Genomic DNA, 24,869 nt, shown 5'->3' with positions numbered 1-24,869 from the left:
GCAGCCAGTCAGCATACGAGGGAACCGAACCAGCAGCCAGTCAGCATACGAGGGAACCAGCAGCCATTCAAACAGATCTATTACAACAATTAAAGAGAAAATTAAAGAGCCAAGAAGGAATCACCAAAAAAGCAAAGGCTGCACTAAGAAAAATCAGGAAGGAAAATGCAGCTCTCAAGAAAACAATGAAAATTAGGGACAAGAAATATAAGAAAACGTTTTCAAAAGACCAACTGAAGGCATTAGGCAGACTCACCACAAAGGGGATGAAATGGAGCAATGAGACAATTAAGAAGGCTTTAAAAATTCGCTTTGCGAGCGGACCAACGGGTTACAAAACTCTGCAGGAATTGAAGATTCCCCTTCCAGGAATAAGGACACTGCAAAGAAGGATGCAATGTGTTAAGTTTGAGCCTGGTGTGTTGAAAGAGGTCTTTGATTTCCTAAAATTGAAGGCAGATAAATTGACAGACCTTGAAAGGGAGTGTGTGTTGACCTTGGATGAAATGGCAATCACACCAAGTGTGGAGTTAGACATGATTACAGGCAAACTGTACAGTGATGTGACTTTACCAGGTCACACAGGGGTGGCAACACATGCTTGTGTGTTTATGTTGGCTGGAAACACAACACGGTGGAAGCAAGTAGTGGCATATCATTACACTGGCAATTCTACCAATGGAGCAGAGTACAGGCCAATCATTATTGAGATAATACAGAGGGCAGCATCCATAGGGCTACATGTGCTTGATGTCACCACCGACATGGGTAGCCCTAACCGAGCCATGTGGAAATCCTTTGGGGTGGACCAAAATAAAACATCGGTGCCACATCCAGCAAAACCAGACAGGCAGCTCTATTTCATGCCCGATGTCCCACATCTGGTAAAAAATTTAAAAAGTGCCCTTGTCCGTGGGCAGGTCTTCATAATTCCTGAGGATGTTGTTAACAGAGAGAACCTCCCCTCTAACAGAGGTTTCTGTGGTCCCCATTAACCCTTAAAGACCTAGACGGAATTTTCGCCTGCCTGACTCTCCTGTATTTATTTGTTTCTCCTAACCTGTTCTAACCTTTTCTTGCAGTCAGCATCAAGTGCCTTACCTCATTTGATTCAAGAGAACCTCTAGTTCAAGTCTGGCTAATTTGAAGTCCAAATTTTACCATAACTTTGTGTGATAATGGCTGAATTTACCAGCACTTTTCAAAAACGCCAGTACAAATGTTGTGTTTTTTTACAGTTTACTCCGCCAGGAACATAGGGATTTTCTTTTTTATTATTTACAAAGCTGCATTTAGATGTTTTAGGCTTTCAAATTAAATTTCATCTGCATATTATGTTCCCTGAGCAAGTTACAGCTATTTATTACAATATTATCCTAGGCGTTTTTCAGTGAAAAACGCCTAGGATCATATGGAATAATTAAAACGAAATGTATTTCCATATTTAAATGACTGATCATGTTTCTTCTGTCAAAAAAAGGTTGAGAGTAAACAATTAAACCATAACAGATGACATTGCAACAAAAATAACTTGTTTCAGAGATATATATTATCATTTGAACATTGAAATACAAACACAAACAGTGAAACAAATTCAAAGTGCAAATTAACAAAGTGCAAATTATATTAAAACTATAAACAAAGTATTAGGAATATATAGAAAGTGCAAAAGTACAAAGAGCAAATGATCTTCAAACTATAACCAAAATATTAGAAAAATATATAAAGAGCAAAGGAAATGTATCAAGATTCATCATGGTCTGGGTCGCTCAGATGTACAGCTCTGCTGATTGCCATGAACCTGTCTCTTGTCATGACAGGAGCAGGAAAGAGAACACTCAGGTGTGATCCCTTCCTCCAGTAGTCACTTACTTTTAGCAGTTTTAGAAGTGCCATAAGGCCGACATACATGAGGAATTTTACCGGCTTTCCCAAACAAACTTTTCCCCCTTAGCCTGCTCCTTTTCAGCATTTTTGTTTGTGTTCTTGCAGATGATATTTACAGCTTGGTTGTTAAAACAATTTCTACATATTTGTGCAGGAGTATACTCCACACCAACAAAACCTTGGACTCCAGGGGCTCTTTTCGGGCAAAAGTGTGGTAGTTGTTGGGCAGTATCTGGCACCTCAGGTCCGTTCCAAACAGCTCCTGGCTCTTCTGGGGTCAGAGATGTTTTTTTCCCTTTTCCTCTTCCTCTCCCTTTCACTGTCAGGGGGGCTGGCATTGGTTTGGCCTTTTTTCTGGATGCTGCACCCTCCTGGCCGCATTATTTTCCCTCTCGGTTTGAAGGAGGCCTACTGATGGGGACAGTGGCTTGTGCATCCCCTCTCTCATCCTCTGGACTAAAATAAAAGGGAGGAAAATATACAGATATAAATGTCTGAATTTATTTTATTTCCTTTATTGCTTTTATTTCTCCAGTGTCATCATATCTGTTTTCTAAACACAGTCTCAACTTTTGATTTGATTCACACTTTATCCCTCTGCTAACATTACTAGTTGATGGAATCAGTAACTGAATTGTAATGCAATGAATATAATAACATTAGACCTCATAACAAACAACCAAAGAGGGCAAGCGGAATGAGGCAATAAATTAAAGGTATTGCTTGACGTTTTTTTTACTGAAATAAATAGTAGCCTCTATTGATAGTGAATCTTGAGCTCAGGACTTCACTTTATGACACAATTACGGCAAATGGCCATCCATTATAAAAACTCTTAGGACTAATTATTTTAGGCGTTATACAGAAACAACAACCGATAAATGCAACACAAACAATAAGAAATAAGCAAAGTTACTCACTTCTTTATCTTCGAAGTGATCAATCCCGTGATCATACTCCTCTTCCTTGCCAGTTGTCAGCTTCAGAATCTGAGGAATCCACCGCTGCATCGCTAAGCGGTCCGCCAGACCAAATAAATTCTACGGCTTCTTCCGTAGTGTAACGCCGTTTTCACATGTTGGTTTGAATTTGTCTTGGGATATGTGTGTGTGTGTATGTATGTGTATTTGTGTGTGTGTGTGACTGTATCTAGATATCTCGTGTTGTATTTATTTCTCTTACACTGGCAGAATTACTCTTCTTTAGTATTACTCTCTCGTCTCTCTGTTTCTCTTTGTTTATCTCCCGCCGCCAAAAACATACACAGCAACCTATGTTGATTGGTCGAGAAGATGGTAGCATGGGCAGAGGTTTGCCTGGACCTTTACCCTTTTAAACCTATCCGGACACAGGGGGGTGGGACTTAGTCTAAAACCTTTGCTGTTTGGCTCAGACGGAGGGGCTGCGTGGGTCTCCTTGACGAATCAAGGCTGTAAAATGTGATAACGTTGCCCCGATCACGTCGGAGCCTCTGAATCCCGGAAAAGGACATAGTGATACCAGCAAAAAGCCTAGAATAGCCGCTTTACCTCACTTTTTAAATCAGATGGATAGGATTAGCGGTTACAAAGTTATTAAGCATTTTAGAACGCTACCTCTTTGAAGCCGCGGGCGGCACGCTCGGCCTTTAAGGGTTAAGGACTTATTGACCTTTCAGGAAGGGATGGCCTTAAAAATAGCTCCCCATCTTTCAGCTGCAGCCATCGAGCCAAGTCACTTTGATAAGATGAAGGTTGGTCTTGCTCTAAATGTGTTCAGTAAGGCTACAAGTGCTGGGCTGAAATACATGGTGCAGCAAGAAAACCGCCCTCTGTCATACCTGACGACAGCGTGGTTCCTGGAGCAGGTTGATCGTTGGTTTGATCTGATGTCATCTCGCCATCCAATTACAGCCCTGAGCAGGCTCAAGATGGAGGAGTACCAAAAGGCCATCACCGTCCTCCAGAACATCGTCCATCTGTTTCGTGGGATAAAGATAGGTCAAACGGGAGGTTGGAAGCCTGTTCAAACAGGGGTGATAATGGCAACAACATCAATTTTGGCCATACAAGAGGAGATGCTTACACAAGGACACAGGTTTGTGTTAACGTCAAGGTTCACACAAGACTGCCTTGAAAATACATTCAGCTGTGTGAGGTCTAAAAATCCTGTCCCAACTCCAGTGGAATTCCATCATGCACTGAGAATCATATCTGTGGGGCAGTTCCTCACCACCATCAGCTCTGGGAGCTACCAGGAAGACCACAGTAGCTTTTTGGCAGACTTCCTGGACACAGGGAGCCAAAAATCACTCCATCAGTCAGAGTGGAACAGCTGATGGCGGTGAACAGAGCAGCAGCACCTGACCTCACAAAAACTGAGAAATGTATTCTCTTCCATCTTGCAGGCTACATCGTCCACAAAATCATCAAGTTTGCCAGCATCTGTGAAAAATGCAAAATTGCAACAGAGCACCATGATGAGAGTCCTTCTGGTGACAACAGCTTGTTAGTGGACTTGAAAGACTTCAAGGCAGGTGCTCTTTGTCGTCCATCCCAAGAAGCCTTTGACTTCATTCACCAAATTGAGGAACTATTTAGGACCAAGACTGGTTCCTCCCTCATGCAGCTCCCCAACGCAGTGGGTGTCTTGGAGAAAGAAGCTCAGGCCCTCTCCAGCAGGCTTCCGTCATGCTGTGGAGTACAACAAAAACTCGTAAAAAGATTTATACGGCTGAGGCTGAGAATTGAGGCAAAACAAATCAGAAATGACAGAAAAAAAATTAAATTAAAAGATGGCCATTTTGGAAGCAAGAGCCAATCCAAAAAGGTGAAAAGGAACAACAGCAGCCAAGCTACCACATCCAGCAACCCCCAAACAGATCCACAGCTGCAATCATTTCCATTAGCCGTTGCAATGGAAATATTTGGACTAAACATTGCTCTTCCACCTGCCAGCACCCAGCTAACATCACTGCCCCTCCACCCGTAACATCACTGCCCCTCCACCCGTAACACCACTGCCCCTCCACCTGCCAACATCACTGCCCTCCACCTGCCAGCACCCAGCCAGAGGAGAGCAAACAACAAAAACAAGCAAGGTGTCCCGTCATGTACCTGGAAGTTTGGGTTGGCAAAATGGAGTAAGAGAGGGACTTGAAAAACCTTGGTGGCTCTCTACTCCTGTTGTTACAGTTGTCTTGGTTACAGCTCTCACGTGTTTTTTTGTTGCCATTTCCACATCTTTAGAAAATATGAAATAAAAAATGTAAGTGAAATCAACCTCTTCTCTGGAGAACAAACTTTGATTTCTCTGTCTTGTGAGTTTGCAGTCTTGCTCCTCCACCTGTAACATCACTGCCCCTCCACCTGCCATACAGTAGGTTACTAACAAGATTACTTATATAATACGGTGATAGAATACATGTTTAGTATGCTTACTTATATAAAACAGTAGTATTAAACTTACCTTGTGTGTTCACTCTCACTTAAGTTCCTCTCCCTTTGCCATCAATCCAAAATCAGCTGAGCTGCAACATTATACAGGCAGGTAATAATCAACATAATTACAAGGACACAATATGGCTCAGCTAAAAACACTCACTCTTACACGCACCAAAGTTATATTTATCTAATATTTAACTCCCTCCACCCCCGCATACACCGTTTAGAAGCCCCTCTTCTCTAATTCAACAACGTTGGACCAAATGACATTAAGAGAACGGAATTTACAATTAAAAGGTTGTTCAACGTCTGTTGCTAACTTGCTTCGGTATCCTAGCTTGATCTGTTATCTGACATCCTTTAATACACATGTTAATTTGAATCAGATGTACTGATAATATCCGCAATATAAATCTTTAAACTTCTTCTTACCTTTAAAAGTCCGTCACGAACGGTTATTATGCTGCAACTCCACAGCTCTGCTAGCCTTGGCGCTAACTTCCGGGGAACGAATGAGAGGCTCCACGATCCGCCATTGCTGTAAAAAAGTGGTCCATTGGAGTGAACGGAGATGTCATAACTCTTCTATTATACGGCTCTGCTTAGCATGAGTTCTTTGCAGGTGTTTGTTGAGGTTTCAGTGTGCGGGTCCAGTGTGCATCTGGACCCGGTGACAACATTACCTATTGACGCAGCAACCACTGTAAGTTATATTCTTGTTTAATTAGACTTCTCGGTTTCATTTATTCGACTCTGTATAATTGTTACTGTAGCTAAAACGGCTAAATCGCTTTTGAGAGATTTTAAATCTCAGATCTGCTCAGGCGAAACCTGCTTTACAGCTCTCAGCACTCAAGCCTGCATTATTAACATAGGCAGGGCCAGTCTATTGATTGCGTGAAGTAGAACTGCGTGACTCAGTCATCCTTTAGCTCAAAAAGCATTTAAATACCGCATTTAGAAACTGATGAACTCAGTGTGCATCTGGACCCGGTGACAACATTACCTATTGACGCAGCAACCACTGTAAGTTATATTCTTGTTTAATTAGACTTCTCGGTTTCATTTATTCGACTCTGTATAATTGTTACTGTAGCTAAAACGGCTAAATCGCTTTTGAGAGATTTTAAATCTCAGATCTGCTCAGGCGAAACCTGCTTTACAGCTCTCAGCACTCAAGCCTGCATTATTAACATAGGCAGGGCCAGTCTATTGATTGCGTGAAGTAGAACTGCGTGACTCAGTCATCCTTTAGCTCAAAAAGCATTTAAATACCGCATTTAGAAACTGATGAACTCAGTGTGCATCTGGACCCGGTGACAACATTACCTATTGACGCAGCAACCACTGTAAGTTATATTCTTGTTTAATTAGACTTCTCGGTTTCATTTATTCGACTCTGTATAATTGTTACTGTAGCTAAAACGGCTAAATCGCTTTTGAGAGATTTTAAATCTCAGATCTGCTCAGGCGAAACCTGCTTTACAGCTCTCAGCACTCAAGCCTGCATTATTAACATAGGCAGGGCCAGTCTATTGATTGCGTGAAGTAGAACTGCGTGACTCAGTCATCCTTTAGCTCAAAAAGCATTTAAATACCGCATTTAGAAACTGATGAACTCAGTGTGCATCTGGACCCGGTGACAACATTACCTATTGACGCAGCAACCACTGTAAGTTATATTCTTGTTTAATTAGACTTCTCGGTTTCATTTATTCGACTCTGTATAATTGTTACTGTAGCTAAAACGGCTAAATCGCTTTTGAGAGATTTTAAATCTCAGATCTGCTCAGGCGAAACCTGCTTTACAGCTCTCAGCACTCAAGCCTGCATTATTAACATAGGCAGGGCCAGTCTATTGATTGCGTGAAGTAGAACTGCGTGACTCAGTCATCCTTTAGCTCAAAAAGCATTTAAATACCGCATTTAGAAACTGATGAACTCAGTGTGCATCTGGACCCGGTGACAACATTACCTATTGACGCAGCAACCACTGTAAGTTATATTCTTGTTTAATTAGACTTCTCGGTTTCATTTATTCGACTCTGTATAATTGTTACTGTAGCTAAAACGGCTAAATCGCTTTTGAGAGATTTTAAATCTCAGATCTGCTCAGGCGAAACCTGCTTTACAGCTCTCAGCACTCAAGCCTGCATTATTAACATAGGCAGGGCCAGTCTATTGATTGCGTGAAGTAGAACTGCGTGACTCAGTCATCCTTTAGCTCAAAAAGCATTTAAATACCGCATTTAGAAACTGATGAACTCAGTGTGCATCTGGACCCGGTGACAACATTACCTATTGACGCAGCAACCACTGTAAGTTATATTCTTGTTTAATTAATTCTTCCCATCCTACACTTGTCCGCCGTAACCTTCGCTCCCTCTCTCCCTCTACCTTTGCCTCGTCGGTGCTCTCAGCCCTCCCTTCCTCTGATTCGTTCCAACTACTGCCTCCAAACTCTGCTGCAGAAACTCTCCTCTCTACTCTCTCATCCACTCTGGACTCGCTCTGTCCTCTGACATCTCGGCAGGCTCGTCAGTCCCCTCCGGCTCCCTGGCTAAATGATGCACTGCGTGCTAATAGAACCGTCCTTAGGGCAGCAGAGCGGAAATGGTGGAAATCCAAACACCGTGACGACCTCCTAACCTATCAAGCTCTCCTCTCCTCTTTCTCTGCTTCGATCTCTCAGGCAAAAAGCACTTTCTTTCAAGATAAGATCCAATCTTCCTATTCCAATCCTAAAAAACTATTTTCCATCTTCTCCACCCTCTTGGACCCTCCAAAAGCTCCTCCCCCCTCCTCACTTCTGTCAAGCGACTTTGTTACCCACTTTGAAAAAAAGGTTAATGATATTCGCTCTTCTTTTTCTGACTCACCTTTACTCACCGCTGGGTCACCAGACCTTCCTTCCACCAACACACTAACCTCCTTTTCCCCTCTCTCTCCAAGTGAGGTTCTTACCCTCATTACCTCTGCCCGCCCTACCACCTGTCCTCTGGACCCTATCCCTTCAAACCTCCTTCAGACTATCGCTCCTGATATTCTACCGTTTCTCACCCATTTCATCAACACTTCTCTAACTTCTGGTCACTTTCCAAACAGTCTCAAGGAGGCAAGAGTAAACCCTCTCCTAAAGAAACCCACTCTCAACCCGTCTGATGTTATAAACTACAGGCCTGTCTCTCTCCTCCCGTTCCTGTCTAAATCACTTGAACGCGCTGTCTTTAAACAACTCTCCTGTTATCTCAATCAGAACAACCTTCTGGATCCGCACCAGTCTGGTTTCAAGGCAGGTCACTCCACAGAAACTGCTCTCATTGCTGTCACGGAGGAACTGCACACTGCCAAAACTGCATCCTTCTCCTCTGTCATCATCCTGTTGGACCTGTCTGCTGCATTCGACACGGTGAATCATCAGATCCTCCTTCGCACTCTCCAAAAACTTGGAGTTTCTGGCTCTGCACTTTCCCTCCTCACCTCATACCTGAAAGACCGTACCTACAGGGTGACTTGGAGAGGGTCTGAGTCCGACCCTTGTCAATTAACTACGGGGGTCCCTCAGGGCTCTGTTCTTGGTCCCCTCCTCTTCTCCTTGTACACAAACTCGCTCGGATCAGTCATTAGCCCGCATGGTTTTTCTTACCACTGCTACGCTGACGACACCCAATTAATTCTGTCCTTTCCCCGCTCAGAGACCCAGGTCGTCGCACGCATCTCTGCTTGTCTAGCTGACATCTCTCAGTGGATGTCTGCTCACCACCTCAAGCTCAACCTTGACAAGACTGAGCTGCTCTTCCTCCCGGGAAAAGATTGTCCAACTCTTGACCTGACAATCAACATCGGCACCTCAGTTGTTTCCCCCGACTCAGACTGCAAGGAATCTGGGTGTGACCCTAGATAACAACCTGTCCTTCACTGCAAACATCGCTGCTACAACCCGCTGCTGCAGATACACGCTTTACAACATCAGGAAGATACGTCCCCAGCTGACTCAGAAAGCGACTCAGGTTCTGGTCCAGGCTCTCGTCATCTCACGCCTAGACTACTGCAACTCCCTCCTGGCTGGTCTACCTGCATGTGCCATCCGACCTCTGCAGCTCATCCAGAATGCAGCGGCTCGTCTGGTTTTCAACCTTCCTAAATTCTCCCACACCACTCCGCTCCTCCGCTCCCTTCACTGGCTTCCGGTAACTGCTAGAATCCACTTCAAGACACTGGTACTTGCTTACCGTGCTGCGAATGGATCTGGCCCTTCCTACATCCAGGACATGGTTAAACCGTACACCCCAGCGCGTGCACTACGCTCTGCATCAGCCAAACGACTCGTTGCGCCCTCGCTGCGAGGGGGACCCAAGTTCCCATCGGCGAAAACACGTGGGTTTGCTATCCTGGCTCCAAGATGGTGGAATGAGCTCCCCATTGACATCAGGACGGCAGATAGCTTGCACATCTTCCGGCGCAAACTGAAAACTCATCTCTTTCGACTCCACTTCGAGCGTTAGAACTATTAACGAAGCACTTTTATACCAATAAAGGACTGGATTACCTAAAGCCAGTTGAGTAGCACTTGAAATGTTTGGCTCTATGAAACCTGATATACTTATATGATTCTGTTTTCTTCAAGGTTGTGTCTTCCTGGTCGAATGTACTTATTGTAAGTCGCTTTGGACAAAAGCGTCAGCTAAATGCAATGTAATGTAATGTAATGTAATGTTTTATTATGACTGATTGTAGTAAGTAACGAAGTAACGCGTGTCGGGGAAATGTTAGTAACTGTAGTGTGATTACTGAATTATAAAAGTAGCGCGTTACATTACTCCGTTACCGACAAAAGTAATATTATTACCAGGGCTGCACATAACTGGTGCGCAGGTGCAGGGCCGTATCCAGGATTTCCTAAATACCGAGGTCCAAACATGCTAGGGGGGTTCGGGGGTATACCCCCCGAGATTTTGGGGATTTTCATGATCTAGTTAGGTGCTTTTTAAGTCCTGTGGGGGGTCACAAATTGGCTAATATATTGATTTCAAACCATGTCAGTGGACTGCAGCATAAATTATTTTTGAAAGTGTAATACATAAGAATCAGTTGATTGTTACTATTAATGATCTGGACATGCAGAAGGCAAGGCAAGGCAAGTTTATTTATATAGCACTTTTCTGTACGCGACAATTCAAAGTGCTTTACAAAACAAATTAAAATACTTTTTAGGAATAAATACATTAAAAACACATTATACAATTGTACAACAGACATTACAAAGCAAAGATAATAAAATAATAAAAATAAACACCACAGGTAAACAATACATGTTTAAAAGGCATACTGTAGTGCGCATGCGCACCTCCGCCAACAAAAGAGCACCGTGTCATTTGAAAAAAGGCGAATTTGCGTACCAACATTGAGAGAGAGAGGGAGAGAGAGAAGACAGAGAAGGGAAAAGAGAAAAGAGAGAAGAGAGGAAAGAGAAAAGAGAAGAGAGAGAGAGAGAGAAATATATTTGCGAGTTGCATATGAACCTATGATATGAACTCAGGGCCGGCCCGTAGCTCTGGCGTAATATATGTTCGCCAAGGGCGCCAGATCTGTGGAGGCGCTGCGCTGGCAGCTCTGGGAGGGAAAAAAACATTTTTGACCGTTGGTGCTCATCCTAATTTTCGGCCTTGATGTAACGATATTCACAATTAAGTAAATGTAACACCCTTTTCACCCCGGTTACACGTTTCATTTGCCCTGTACGATCGGCGCTGTAAGTGATGAAAATGGGGGATGTTGGCTTATCTGGCGCCCACAGCTCACAGCCAAAATGCGAGTGAGCGAGGGAGAGAGGGAGGGTGCAGCGGTACCGGCGCTGTTGTTATTAGAATCTGGTGCTAGCTGCTTTAACGGATATAAGAAGATGATGTTTCTACAATAATGTGGAGGGAGAGTCCTCTCCAGTCAGACTGAGAGGCTGATACTACAGCTCAGTGAGGTAAAGGACTCTGAGTGTTTAGATAGTTAACTTTAGTCTAAGTTCAAACAGTTTGGTCACAATTTATGTAAACACATATTTCCAAGGCACTCCTTTATAATTATTGGGATAAACAGGTTTGAAATCATTCCAATGTATACTATAGGACAGTAACCAAACATATCCTTTAAAACTGGAGAGATACAAACAAATGCATAAATAAATAAATGTTAAGGTAAAAGAAGATATGAATGAACAACATAAATAAAATAAGTTACATTAATTTGTTATTGGCTATGGTAGGTTATTGGTTATGTTCCCATACTTATTTGATTACATCCACTTGTCTAAGATGACAACAGAGACTTTCGACCCAAACCCAGCTGTTGACTTGTGGATGCAAGCAGCTAATCGCAGACTCAACCAGAGAGAAAGAAGTAGGCCTACATCATCAGCTACCATGTCTGACAGAGAGGAAGACAGTGAGGAGAACAGTCAGGAGGGTAGTGATGACAGCTTGTAGGATTACTGGTCGTGCTAATGTTGTCTTGTGTTCACCTCTGCATGTGTGTTCTGTGTTCACCTCTGCATGTGTGTTCAGTGCCGTGTGTCTGGCAAATAAAGTCAAGAGCCCCTCAAAAGTTACGGTTTATTTCATTTTAAGGATGAGCACCAAGCAACATCTCCAGGTGCTCCTTTGAGAACCAGGGCAAAAAAGTTATGTGCACCCCTGATTATTACAGTACTTTGTAACAATGAAAACGTTGAATGGACACAATTTCCTGAAGTAATCTTCGTAATAACTAGCAAACTAAAGATCATGTACATCCACTGCACACATAATCTGAAATAACAACTCATATTTCTCGCATCAAATGACATCAAAACGCATTTTAATGGCCAAACTAACTTTAAATAGGCATTTTCCACCGAGAATAAAACGAATGTCGGCCATGTTTTTTTTTTCTGCAGGGAGAAAGTTGAAGATCACTTGACATAGACGCCAGCCATTGGAAATGAATGGTGAAAAAAACGTAGGGATCCTACAATTTCAGAGGCGTTTTTGTAGAAATACTACGTCCCAAGTTGTGGACCAACGTAGTTATTACACGTTTTTTTGTGAGACTGGGTTGGGATGTTTCATCATCTCTATATATTTCACAGCCAAATACTTTTGGATGTGTGGTTCTTGTGTTTCAATTGCTGTTAAATTGCATTATTTCCTTCAAGGCTTTGATTATTATATGACAGATTAAAAATAATAAACATTAATGAAAACAAATTGCATTTATATTTTTCCTAGAAAAGCATGAGCATAAGAGCACATGGTGTAGTCCAAACGATAGCTGAGGATTCTGGGTAGTGTAGTGTCTTCTGCCATCCTTTACTCAGAAAACATATTTGTTTCTCCGAATGGAAGGGGAAAAATACAAAAGCATTGCACACAATTTAAACCAATCAATGTTGTGTAATTAACAAGTATAATCTGGTGTTTTTTAGTCGATGAGTAGTGCAGATATCACTGTAAAATCAATCGACAGTAAGGAGAATACTTACTTCCGGGTGTACAATTCTCCGTTATCCAATGGGAATGGACGCTCACATTGCCTTTAAGGGCAGCCGACACAAACGAATGCCGTGCTTCCATGAGCGTCAAATCCCGCCGCAGATGGGAATACATTGCAATCAGTTGAAAGCTATTTGCGTCCCTTTATGACGCTGAAGGAGCCTAGGAGCGTCACAACTGGACGCCACGGACACTGACCAGACGTCACTCCTGGACGCTTACGGAGTGAGAGTGTGTTGCATATTCATACACACTGTTCATACTGCTCACAGGCTGCTGTGTATATCTAGTGTATTCATACCCCTCACTGTTTATTCATCATTCAATTAATTCTATATTTTATTCTGTAGATTGTGTACATTACTTTTCACTTTACTGCTTGTTGCACCTGGTTGGAAGCTAAACTGCATTTCTTTGTCTCAGTACCTGTAATATGTGCAATAACAATAAAGTTGAATCTAATCTTGAGCAGGAACAAATGTATTTACTTAGTACATATTGTGGAAATTGATGTAAAGTATTATGCAGAAAATTTGATAAAGCATATTTTTGGTATATTCATTTTAATGTCACCCATATTTAAGAGGTGTGTTGCATCATGTTATCCCTAATATATGTGTGGTTTTATACATTCCTGTGTGTTAATAGTTGAAGGAACAAAGTACATTTTTCCTCTTAAATATAGAGAGGTTTTTTACATACATTCCTGGAACAATGTTCTCTTTTTCTTAAAAGTAGATTAGCGCAATAGTCTTTTTCTTCCACCTTTATGTGTAATCAAAAGATTGTTTTTTTGGCTATCTGTAAGTAGGTAAAATACAGAATTACTTGTGATTTCTGTTTTGAGTGAAAAGATTATCCGTTAAATGTTTTTTCAGAAAGTCTTGTTGCAGGTAGGGGCCATGAGGGTCTTGGTTAATCATTAATGGTCTTTGCAAATTAACAAGGGAACTGCGAGGGACATTTCCCCCAGATATAATGGTTACGTTCTTCTTAAGTTAATGATGCGCATCCTGCAGGCCTTGAGAATTGAGTCACACAGTTAAGAGAGACAATAGTTAGTCTGAATTGTCAATGAATGCATTCATTCCAGTAAACGCGGACTTCGAGGTGAAAGGAAGTTCACAGAAGCCCTTAAGCTAAAAGGAACAATCAATTTATGTTAATACTAAAGATGTGGGGGTGTTAAAGATATGCAGGATAAGGCTACTTGAGCAGATATGGGATTACTGCTCAAACAATACCTGGGTTTGTGTTCTATTGACTTCTCTGCTTTATTCTTTCATAAATGTGAGGACTAAATTGCTACAAAATATTGTGAAGTAGTTGGCTTAAACATGTTTAATTACTCTGTATGAAATAGAACCAGCTTTTTCATGACAGAAGACTAGAGAGGGAGGGGAGGAAACATTCTCCTTAAAATCTCCACCAAGGGAAGTCTACATATCTTGAATAGTAGATGTGTCTGTTTAATTACTTTGTATTAATAATAAGCAGTATATCTTTGTGAGCAAGGGAATATTCTTTAGACACAACTGAAGTTTCTGAAACGCTGCAGGATGGGCTCTGTGGGAGGAGAATCTCCCCCGGCTCCTCCCCGTGGTACCTCTGCATCTCCTGTCTGTGTTCGTGTGTTCGCTCTCTCTTCTCTGGCTGCCAAGACCGAAGGATTTAAGCAGCACGCGAACCAGGGCAGGAGTACTCCTTATATTATATTATATTGTATTGTATTGTATTGCATTGGATTATTACCTTTTATAATTAAAACAGATTATTGTTTAACTGGTATCCTGGTGTCTTCTGATTTCCTTCCTGTTATGATTTTAAGCAGGACTCGCCAAAACGACACGCGGAGCCGAGGTGGGTTGTAAAAACCTCTCAGCTACAACAAAGTGGTGACCTCGACGTTTGCGAGTGGGAGTTCAGAGGGAGTCACATCAGCAGCCAGCGGACGAAGCTGTCCAGGGGTGACACCTCGAAATACTTTCTGACAACTAAAAACAGAGCTCTATACAAAATACCAGGTAAGCACGGATACCCGTTACACTCAAAATCTGTGATTTGGCTATATTCAATTTTTTAGAGTTGTCAGGAATATTTCCCAGTGTCATTGTCTTCACGCTAAGATAATGCAATACATATTTTAATATAAGTGTGAAAGTTATATAAATATAAAAGTGAAGCAGCATAGTATTTCAGCGTAGGGTATTGGGTCTCGGACGGCTGAAAGGGCACAACGTCCCTAGCTTAAGTGCTGGTATTGAGTCCACACAGGCTTTACTTGCTGACGGAAGTCAAGTGGAAGTATCGAGTCTCCATCCATGACAAATTTGAATAACAAATCCAAGGTTCATATGAACTGGAGGTGAGTTATAAGTACAACGATCCAAAGGGAGATACGCAAATTTCAAAAAGCCATTTTGAAATGACCGGAATCTCGTCATCCTTTGTTCTGTGGGGTTAATCTATCAGGCTAAACGTGACGATAAAGAGATTCTGTTGACCTGGGTTTCGACTCCATGAGAATGCCAGATCGCTGAAAAGCGGTGTCGAAGCGTGTTCTAAGGTCTCATTATCTGTTGAAATAAACATAGCACTGTAACAGCTGGATAGACTGTACGGGGAATAATTTTCTGTGAATAATTACTAATAGATAAAGAAGAAAGTCAGATAAAGACGCAAAGTTTAAGCTTGTTGCCTTCAGAAGCATTCTTCCCCTCAGTGAGGTGGAACTCATTCCTGGTGACGTGCCGCCATCTGCTGGACGTATTTTGTAGTATTTCTTGCATTATTACATTACATTTGACTGACGCCTTTATCCGAAGTGACTCACAATAAGTGCGTTTGACTAGGAAAATACAATCAAAAACAAAACAGGATCATTAAAATATATCTGGGTTTATAGAGCCAAAACATTTCAAGTGCTACTCAACTGCCTTTCGATAAGCCAGTCCGTTGTTAGTATCATAAGTGCTTCTGTTAGTACTTCTTGGTTAATAGTTCTATCATTCGAAGTGGAGGTGTAATACTTGAGTTTAAACAACCTCCCCCTTACTCTCCCCCTGTCCCAGACACACCCCCCATGTCTAATCTACAGATGCCACTAACAAAAGGGTGCTATGGATCAGACCAAGAACAAGCAAGTGATAAAGGGGGTAACTTTACAATCATGGGAAATGTTTCACTGACTCCTTTAAGGAGTAGCTCTATTAAAAGAGGCAAGAGCAGCCCCACAGAGGCAGAATTACTCACCATTGTAGAACGCCAAGAGGAGAGGGAGAGAGAGGATAGAGTACGATTTGACTATGACAGAAGGCAGTATGAGAAGAGAAGAAAGGAAGAGGAGAGAAGAAATGATAAGAGAAAAGGAGACGAGGGGAGTGGGGGCAGTCAGGAGAGAGAGAGGGGCTATCACCATGGGGCGGAAGAATTACTGGGACTTGAAAAGGAACGACAGAGTCAGAAGGGAAATGGAGGTAGAAGACAAATAGAGGGAGACAGTCAAGACAGAGCAGAAGACAGCTCCTCTGAGGGAGAAAAGTCAGGTGACGAACCTTTTAGAAGTAGAGAAGCCCAGACCCGCTACACCAAAAAGCATGGGAGGAGCATCTGGAGATGATAGTGATAAGTTTTACTCTGAAGCAGAACACACAGGGTATAGAGGTAGCTATCAGGACACTGCTCAGCAAGGGCGAGCAGAACAGAAACAGGACAACTGCAGAAAAAATAGGACAAAGGTTAAGAGCATATCTCTGGAAGGAACAATCACTGAATTGACTGATGTACTGGTTCTTGGACTCCCCCGGGGGATGTTAAGATCCCATCACACCTCGGACAACCCCACATCTCATGCCTTTTTGGCCCCAGTATTACAGGCTCCTTTAGTGGCTCTCCCCAGTGGGAATATCACTTATCACCCATTCACACTAGGAGACATACATGCACTGGTGGACAAAATGCCGCTACCTACTGAGGGAGGGAGACATTGGATGAGAAAGTTTGCGGATATGTCAGTAGGACAAACAATCTGCCTTGGAGATTTCAGGAGGATATTAGCACAACAAACTTCCAGCTATGAGGTAGAAAGAGTTGAGGGAAGATCAGGTACAGGAAGAATGAGCGATGACAAGCCTATCTCTTCCAACGACATACACAGCTTGCTTAGCAAGGCAATGAGAGAACATTTCCCACAGACAGGAGGAGGCTACGGTTCACTGTCTTTCACATTCATACCTGGAGAGGCCGCAGCAACCATGTTGCTCAGGTCACGCCAACAATACACAGTAGCTACTGACTGTAGTCCAGAAAATAATGACCAACATGTGCAGATGTTCCGTAAAGTGATACTGGCAGCTGTACTTGCCGAGATTAAAGCTCTCATGGAGGACAACCCAGAAGCAGATCACCTAAACACGCAGACATGGGAGCGTCATTTGGCCCATCACTTAGGCAAATTTAACAAACAACTCACAAAGAATAAAACCGAGGAGGAAGAGTTGAGAGTGCAACTACTCCGTACTCAGCTGGAAATAGCCCGTAAAACAGTTCAAAATGAGAAAAAGAGTGCCAAACAGCTGATTGTTCATCCCGTGGCGCCAGCAGGGCAGGCACCGGGGCCGCAAAACCCACAAGGGGGTTTTCCCAACCAAGGTCCGTCCTATAACCAGCCCCAATATGGCTACAATAATGGTTTTCAGCAACAGAGGGGCGGGTTCAGAGGCAGAGCCAGAGGTAGAGGAGGGTTTGGAACAGCTCCAGGAGTGAACCAATATCAGCAGAAGGTGTGCTTCACCTGTGGACAGGCCGACCACTGGTATAAAGAATGCCCACAGGGACCCCCATCACAGAGGGGGCGGGGACAAAGGGGACAGAGAGGGCATGGACAAGGGTACACAACAGACATGCAGTATTTCCAGAAACCCCATGAGGCAGCCCCACAGGCCCAACATCAAGAGCAGGGTCACGTTGCACCCAATGCGATGGCCGCCCCCTATGGCCAGTTTGTGCAGTACGAACAAGACTAATACCCACCACAATGGGGTCGCCCAGGGAACCCAGAATGTACGGGCCTGGTGGATCCTTACATGGACATGACTGTAAAAAACTCGAAGCTACCATTCCTTGTTGATTCAGGAGCTAGATATTCAACTATCAACTCCCCCGTGTTCAACACGTCCATTTCAAGTAATACAGTCTCAGTCATAGGGTTTTCGGGAGAAATAGAGCAAGTACCGCTCACTACGCCATTAACCACCAAAATAGCAGGCCAGATATTTTTCCATCAGTACATTCTGGCACCTCAAAGTCCGGCTAACCTCATGGGAAGGGATGTTCTTATCAAAGCTAATGCCTCCATCCTCTGTTCCCCCGATGGACTGATAATATCGTTTCCAGACGGCACTCGCCTCAATTGTTCAATATCCACCATAAAGTCAGGTTCTCAAATGATGTTGGCCCAATCCACTGAAGCAGATGCAACTCAGTATGCCACTATATACTGGGGGTTGCTCGACCGGCCCCAAGACAACACACCAGGACTATTTTCCATTTTTCAACAATGGAAGCCGTGGATTAACCTCCTCAGGCCTTATGGTTCCCCTCCAGACCCCATCTCACGCTAAATTATGATAGAAAAGACGACCAAAGTTATGCATATGGATATGACAAAGAGGTGGCTCTGTCCATTTGGGACGTAACCACAACCAATTTATTTGTGGGACAAGCGGGGGTGGCTGCATCTGTTGAACTCACTGATGAACAACTCTATTGGTACCGTATGTCAGCTGAAGCTACACCACACATTTCATTAGCTATCAGAAAGGGCTATGAAGCTAAAGAACTTGGTCCGATGGTCAAAACATTGCTAGAAGTCGAAGATTGGGAACCAACACAAATAGCAGCGCTCACATTCTCTCCCTCACACAAAGCTTATGCTCTAAAAATCTGCACTCAAGAATGCATCTTCATGGAAAGACACGAAGTGGATAGACATCATGGTAGAGAGAGGACTGACCATTCATTCACTGATGACATGTTGCGTGACCTCCCGCCTGACCTGTGGTCATCTGACTCTCATGACGTAGGTTTCTGCTCAAAGGCTGCACCAATAACATTTGAGGTGAGCAGCTCTATACCTATAAATCTATCACAGTACCCTGTTAAACCACAGGCCAAAGGGGGTATCAGTAAGGTAGTGGAGGGACTAAAGAGAGCAGGGGTGTTGGAACCCTCAAAAAGCGAGTGGAATACTCCAATACTCCCGGTATCAAAACCTAGCAGGGAGTATAGGATGGCTCATGACTTGAGGACCATTAATGCTATCACCACTACAGCTCTGGTACCAGTGCCTAACCCATACACGGCTATCTGTAATATCTCACCTGAACATATATGGTTCACTTGTATTGACCTGGCCAACGCTTTCTTCTGCATACCTCTAGCAGAGAGTATGAGACCTATTTTTTCATTTACAATGGGGGGGGAACACCTAAAGTACACAAGACTACCCCAAGGCTTCAGTTTGTCTCCAGGAATATTTAACAAAATACTCAGGGAACAGCTAGACGGCGTTTCATTGCCAGAGGGGGTGGTGTTGATCCAGTATGTAGATGACCTTCTCATTGCTGCACCCTCCGCAGTCTCTTGTCTGGAGGCCACCAGGAACCTACTGGTTCGCCTCCACGCAACAGGGTTCAAGGTCTCCAAGAAAAAGCTACAATGCACCCGTAAAGAGGTGACATTTTTGGGCAGAGTTATCTCTCCAGCAGGTACAGGCATGTCAGCAGCACATCAATAAAGCATATTACACCACCCCAAACCCAAGACAGTCAAAAACATGCTATCTTTTCTGGGTCTCACAGGCTACAGCAGACACTACATCCCAGAGTATAACCCAAGAACAGCTGAGCTCAGAACACTGATCAATGAGAAAGGCATGCGCAATCTCACTGCCACACTGAACTGGACACAAGCTGCAGAAGCTGCGTTCATTTCTCTCAAACAATCCATGTCCCAGGTCACCTCTCTCGCCTCTGCATCCTAAGCATTACCATGTTTCCTTGATGTTTCTGAAAGTGAAAACACAGTAAATGGTATTCTATTTCAGAAAAAGGGGGGATGTAGGTCAATACTGATGTACATTAGTATCACACTGGACAGAGTGGAGAACAGAGAACCTCCATGCACAAGACATGCAGCAGGTACAGCACGTATCTTAAACAAGATTTCACACATTGTGATGAGACACCCTTTGACAGTACTGACAACACATAGCATTGTCTCTTTTGTGAACTCAAGTGCATTCACAATGACTTCAACAAGACAGACCATGTTAGAGAAAACTCTGACGCAAGCACACATCACCTACACACATGAAGGAGCGCAGACACCATTGCCAGCGGAGAACCCCATAGGTGTCAGGAAAGAATCATCCAGGATGTGAAGCTAAGAATAGATCTCAGAGACGAGCCTATGCCACATGCAGAAAACCTGTTCACAGACGGCTGTTGTTTCAGACACCCCACCAACGGGCTCCAAGCGGCCTACGCAGTGGTAGGTCAAACAGCTGAGGGACAGTTTGAGGAAAAAGCAGCAGGAAAAGTAGCAGGGAAAGTCTCAGCACAGTTGGCAGAAGTAATGGGAGTCATTGCAGCATTAGAGCTATCAAAAGAAAAATATGTAAACATCTATACTGACTCAGCATATGTTCATGGTGTCATACATGTGGAAATGCGCCAGTGGATGAGAGCAGGATTTGTAACATCCACCATTACCCCCATCAAACACGAGAAAGAGATCAAAAGGCTTGCAGAAGCAGTAATGTTACCCAACAAGCTAGCTTTACTCAAGTGTAAAGGTCACAGCATGGCAGACAACTATTTGTCTTGGGGGAACAATGCAGCAGACAAAGCAGCTAAAGCCAAAGCAGGGTATATACCCCAGTTTCAAATGCTGGTCTCAAAATCTGCTGACTTACTGCCTGCAGTAACAGATGATACTCTCAAAGAAGCTCAAGCAGCAGGGTCTCCTCAGGATAAAACAGTATGGTTAGACAGAGGAGCTACCAACAAAGACTTGATATGGTACTCCCCAGATGGGAGACCAGTGATACCCCCAGGATGGGTAAGATCAATGCTTAAAGAAGCACACGGCCCAACACATTGCGGTACAACTCAAATGAGCAGACACCTGACTCACTGGTGGCACCCTTACCTACCTGACATGATAGCTAATCACCTGGAAGAATGTGTAATTTGCTTAACCCACAACATCAGAGCTACTGTAAAACCACACCAGGGAAAGTTCCCTTTACCTAAGATGGCAGGAGAATAAATCATCATTGACTACACTGACATGATTGACAAAGTAAGAGGGTTCAGGTACTTACTAGTTGTGGTAGATGCATACACAGGTTGGCCAGAAGCTATGCCATGCAGGAGAGAGGATGCAGACTCAGTGATCAAATTCCTAGTCACACATTACATTCCACTACATGGGTTTCCTAGGAAAGTGAGGTCAGACAATGGCAGCCATTTCAAGAACCATGACCTACGCACAGTAGAACAGTCCTTAGGACTGAGACACAGTTTTGGAGCAGTCTACCATCCACAGTCACAGGGAAAGGTAGAAAGAATGAACCAGAACATCAAACAGAAACTCAGCAAAGCATGTGAGGAGACAGGCATGAACTGGCTAGATGCCTTGCCTCTAGCCCTCATGTCAATCAGAAGCTCCATTAACAGAGGGACAGGTTTCTCCCCATTTGAGCTGACACGTGGCCACCAATTCCCGGGCCCAGGAGCCTTGAGCGTAGGAAAGGAAGTAGAGGTCATGTGTTCGAAACCATACTACCGGCAACTTAAGGGCTTGGTATCAGATTTCTCCACACAGGTTACGGACGCCAAAGGGGGACACGAGAAGCACGAGGCCAACACAGCAGAGTTCGTCTGGTTGAAAGTCATCAGGCCTAAGTGGCTCAACCCCAGGTTTTCCGGCCCCTACCGAGTGACCCAGAGGACATCCCATGCCGTCCGCCTAGAAGGAAAGGGGGACAACTGGTACCACTGGAGCCAGTGTGCGGTCGGGAAAACACCTGCGAGGACCCTAGACGACATCAGGACAGACCTGGCCCTCGTCAAGGAATTCGACCCGGGAGGCATCATCAGCGGGCCGGAGGATCGGGAGGACATCTTGTTAACATTCAGGTAAATGTGTTACCAATTCGTGTTATTTGTTGTGCATGACCGGAAGCCAATAGCGTAACAGGTTAAAGGTCATGATGGGTATACATAAAGCCACGCCTCCAATGGGAGAGCCCGTTGAATGAAATGTCACTGTCTCTGATGTTTCGTTATTCCTCCGCTTATTTGGATGCCAAACAGCAATGAAGTTATGCTTACTCTGCTAACAGGTTATGGGCCCACTACTAACGTTAGTCCAGTATCTATACCTGTGGTAACAGAGACAGAAGACGACAAGAGTGAGCTTAGGCGTTATCCTTCAAGAGTGAGGAAGAAGCCAGCTTACTTATGTGCCAGTGTATGTGATAAGGAAAGTGAGGATCAGCTACTGACAAATATTGACTATTGTTACAGATTAATGTGCAATATCCCTTTAACATTTAGGGAAGCTGTAACTTCATCTGAGTCAAAACAATGGGTTATTGCAATGGATGAGGAAATGCAATCACTAAAAGAAAATGATACATTTATCCTGACCAACTTACCTCAGAGTGAGAAAGCAGTGGGGGGTAAATGGGTGTATGATATCAAAACCAATGTTGATGGGTCCGAAAGATACAAGGCACGATATGTAGCCAAGGGATACAGTCAGAAGAGGGGCGAAAACTATGATGAGACATTTTCACCTACCGCTAACCTCACCAGTATCAGTGTTAATGCAAAAAGCAGCACAGGAAAATCTGATTTTACACCAAATGGATGTTAAAACTGCTTACCTACATGCACCAATAGACTGTGAGATATACATGGAACAGCCAGAAGGTTTTCAGGTCAAATCCAGTAAAGGTGAAAAGTTGGTGTACAAGCTAGAAAAGTCACTATATGGGCTTAAACAGTCAGGCAGAAATTGGAACAAAATGCTGCATGAATATCTGAGTGAAAAAGAGTTCCTACAGAACCCGGCTGACCATTGTGTTTACACAAAAGAAACTGAAAACTGGAAAGTGATAATGATAATATGGGTTGATGACATAATCATTGCAGCTAGTGATAACAATGCATTGAAAGTTGTTAAGGAGATGCTCACAGCTAAATTCAGGATGAAAGACTTGGGGAAACTAAAACATTTCCTGGGCATTGATTTTGATCAAACTGATTCATGTGTAAAGATGTCACAGAAGAAATATGTGAACAAAATACTTGAAAGGTTTAACATGCAGGATTGTAAACCGAGAGCGACACCTTGTGAGCAAAAACTGAACTACTTAGATGATGCTGTACCGATGAAGGATGTTAGAATGTACAGAGAGGCAGTAGGTAGCCTGATCTACCTGGCTGTGTGCACGAGGCCTGATTTGAGTTTTGTTGTCAGTAAACTGTCCCAGTATTTTTCTGAGCCGACAGAAGAGCAATGGACTACTGTAACACATGTACTGAGATATTTGAAAGGTACAATCGACAGGGAACTGTGTTACTGGAAAAGTAAGAGTGAAAAACTGGGCTTACAAGCATACAGCGATGCAGATTGGGCTGCTGATCTAACCGACAGACGTAGTATGTCAGGTTATTGTGTTAGCCTTAATGAGAGCGGGCCACTGGTTTCCTGGAAAACAAAAAAGCAGCCAACTGTCGCATTATCAACTTGTGAAGCTGAGTATATTGCTTTAGCAGCTACTATGCAGGAGTGTATGTACTTAATACAACTACTAGAAGGAATTGACAAATGTGAATATACACTACCTACGATTTACGAAGACAACCAGGGCACAATATCGTTGGCAAAGAATCCTGTTAACAGACAGAGATGCAAGCATATTGACATTAAGTATCATTTTCTGAGGTCTACTGTGGAAGGGGGAAAAACAAATCTGATTTATTGTCCAACAGACCAGATGGTGGCAGATGTTATGACAACCTGCACCAAAGTTTAAGTTGATTAAGTTTGCAAAGTTTATGTTTGGAGAGTAACAATTTCTGTAAGGTAGAGAACCTTATAATGTTTTTATTTGTTAAAAAAAAAAAAAAAAAAAAAAAAAAAAAAAAATGTGATATCAAGTGGGGGTGTTAACATTCAGGTAAATGTGTTACCAATTCGTGTTATTTGTTGTGCATGACCGGAAGCCAATAGCGTAACAGGTTAAAGGTCATGATGGGTATAAATAAAGCCACGCCTCCAATGGGAGAGCCCGTTGAATGAAATGTCACTGTCTCTGATGTTTCGTTATTCCTCCGCTTATTTGGATGCTAAACAGCAATGAAGTTATGCTTACTCTGCTAACACATCTCTAGCGGGCCGGAGGATCGGGAGGACATCTCTCCAGCATCGACCCGGAAGCCGCCATCAGCAGGCCGTCGGAGGAGGATCCGGAAGACATCTCTCTAGCAGGCAGCCCAGAAGCCGCCGTCAGCGGATCGGGGGGACAAAGACACGGCAAGCCAGGACGGCACAGGGGACTCCACTCTCCGCTGAAACAGGTTGATATAGCCGGTGTGGAGTTTGTTTCAATATCCCATTTTTTGAGGAACTTTTTATTAACCCATTTTTTGAGGGACTTTTTATTAACCCATTTTTTGAGGGACTTTTTATTAACCCATTTTTTGAGGGACTTTTTATTAAACCATTTTTTGAGGGACTTTTTATTAACCCATATTTAAGGGATGTTTTACGTTTTAATGACCTCATGTAAGGCTGACACAGAGACCAGAACATTTCAGAGAAGAATAGAAAATGTCTGAAGGAGCCCTGAATTTCCTGATAACCTGTTGGTCGCTACTACTATTGGGAATAGTAGTCTATTTGTTCGCCCTACTGTATGTACATTGTAACCCTTAAAAAAGTCAAGGTTGAATGACCCCTT

At 43.3% G+C, this 24,869-nt stretch overlaps 1 protein-coding gene across 1 annotated transcript; it reads left to right on the top strand.

The window, feature by feature from the left end:
- The first annotated feature begins 21,463 nt into the window (after positions 1–21,463).
- LOC117548525 lies at positions 21,464–24,525 on the top strand. The gene is made up of 2 exons (XM_034219875.1): positions 21,464–22,035; positions 24,301–24,525. The coding sequence occupies exons 1-2, from the start codon at positions 21,464–21,466 to the stop codon at positions 24,392–24,394; spliced, it is 666 nt and encodes a 221-aa protein (XP_034075766.1). The 3' UTR covers positions 24,395–24,525.
- The last annotated feature ends 344 nt before the right edge of the window (positions 24,526–24,869 follow it).

The sequence above is a fragment of the Gymnodraco acuticeps genome, unplaced genomic scaffold, assembly GCF_902827175.1.
Source record: "Gymnodraco acuticeps unplaced genomic scaffold, fGymAcu1.1, whole genome shotgun sequence".
Taxonomy (NCBI): domain Eukaryota; kingdom Metazoa; phylum Chordata; class Actinopteri; order Perciformes; family Bathydraconidae; genus Gymnodraco; species Gymnodraco acuticeps.
Note: the sequence above shows the minus strand (reverse complement) of the source record. Positions and strands in the feature narration are given on the sequence as shown.

Coding starts and splice junctions, on each gene's coding strand:
- LOC117548525 (XM_034219875.1), top strand. CDS start 21,464: ATGAACCAGAACATCAAACAGAAACTCAGCAAAGCATGTGAGGAGACA. Junction 22,036..24,300: donor GACATCTTGTTAACATTCAG/GTAAATGTGTTA, acceptor ACACATCTCTAG/CGGGCCGGAGGATCGGGAGG.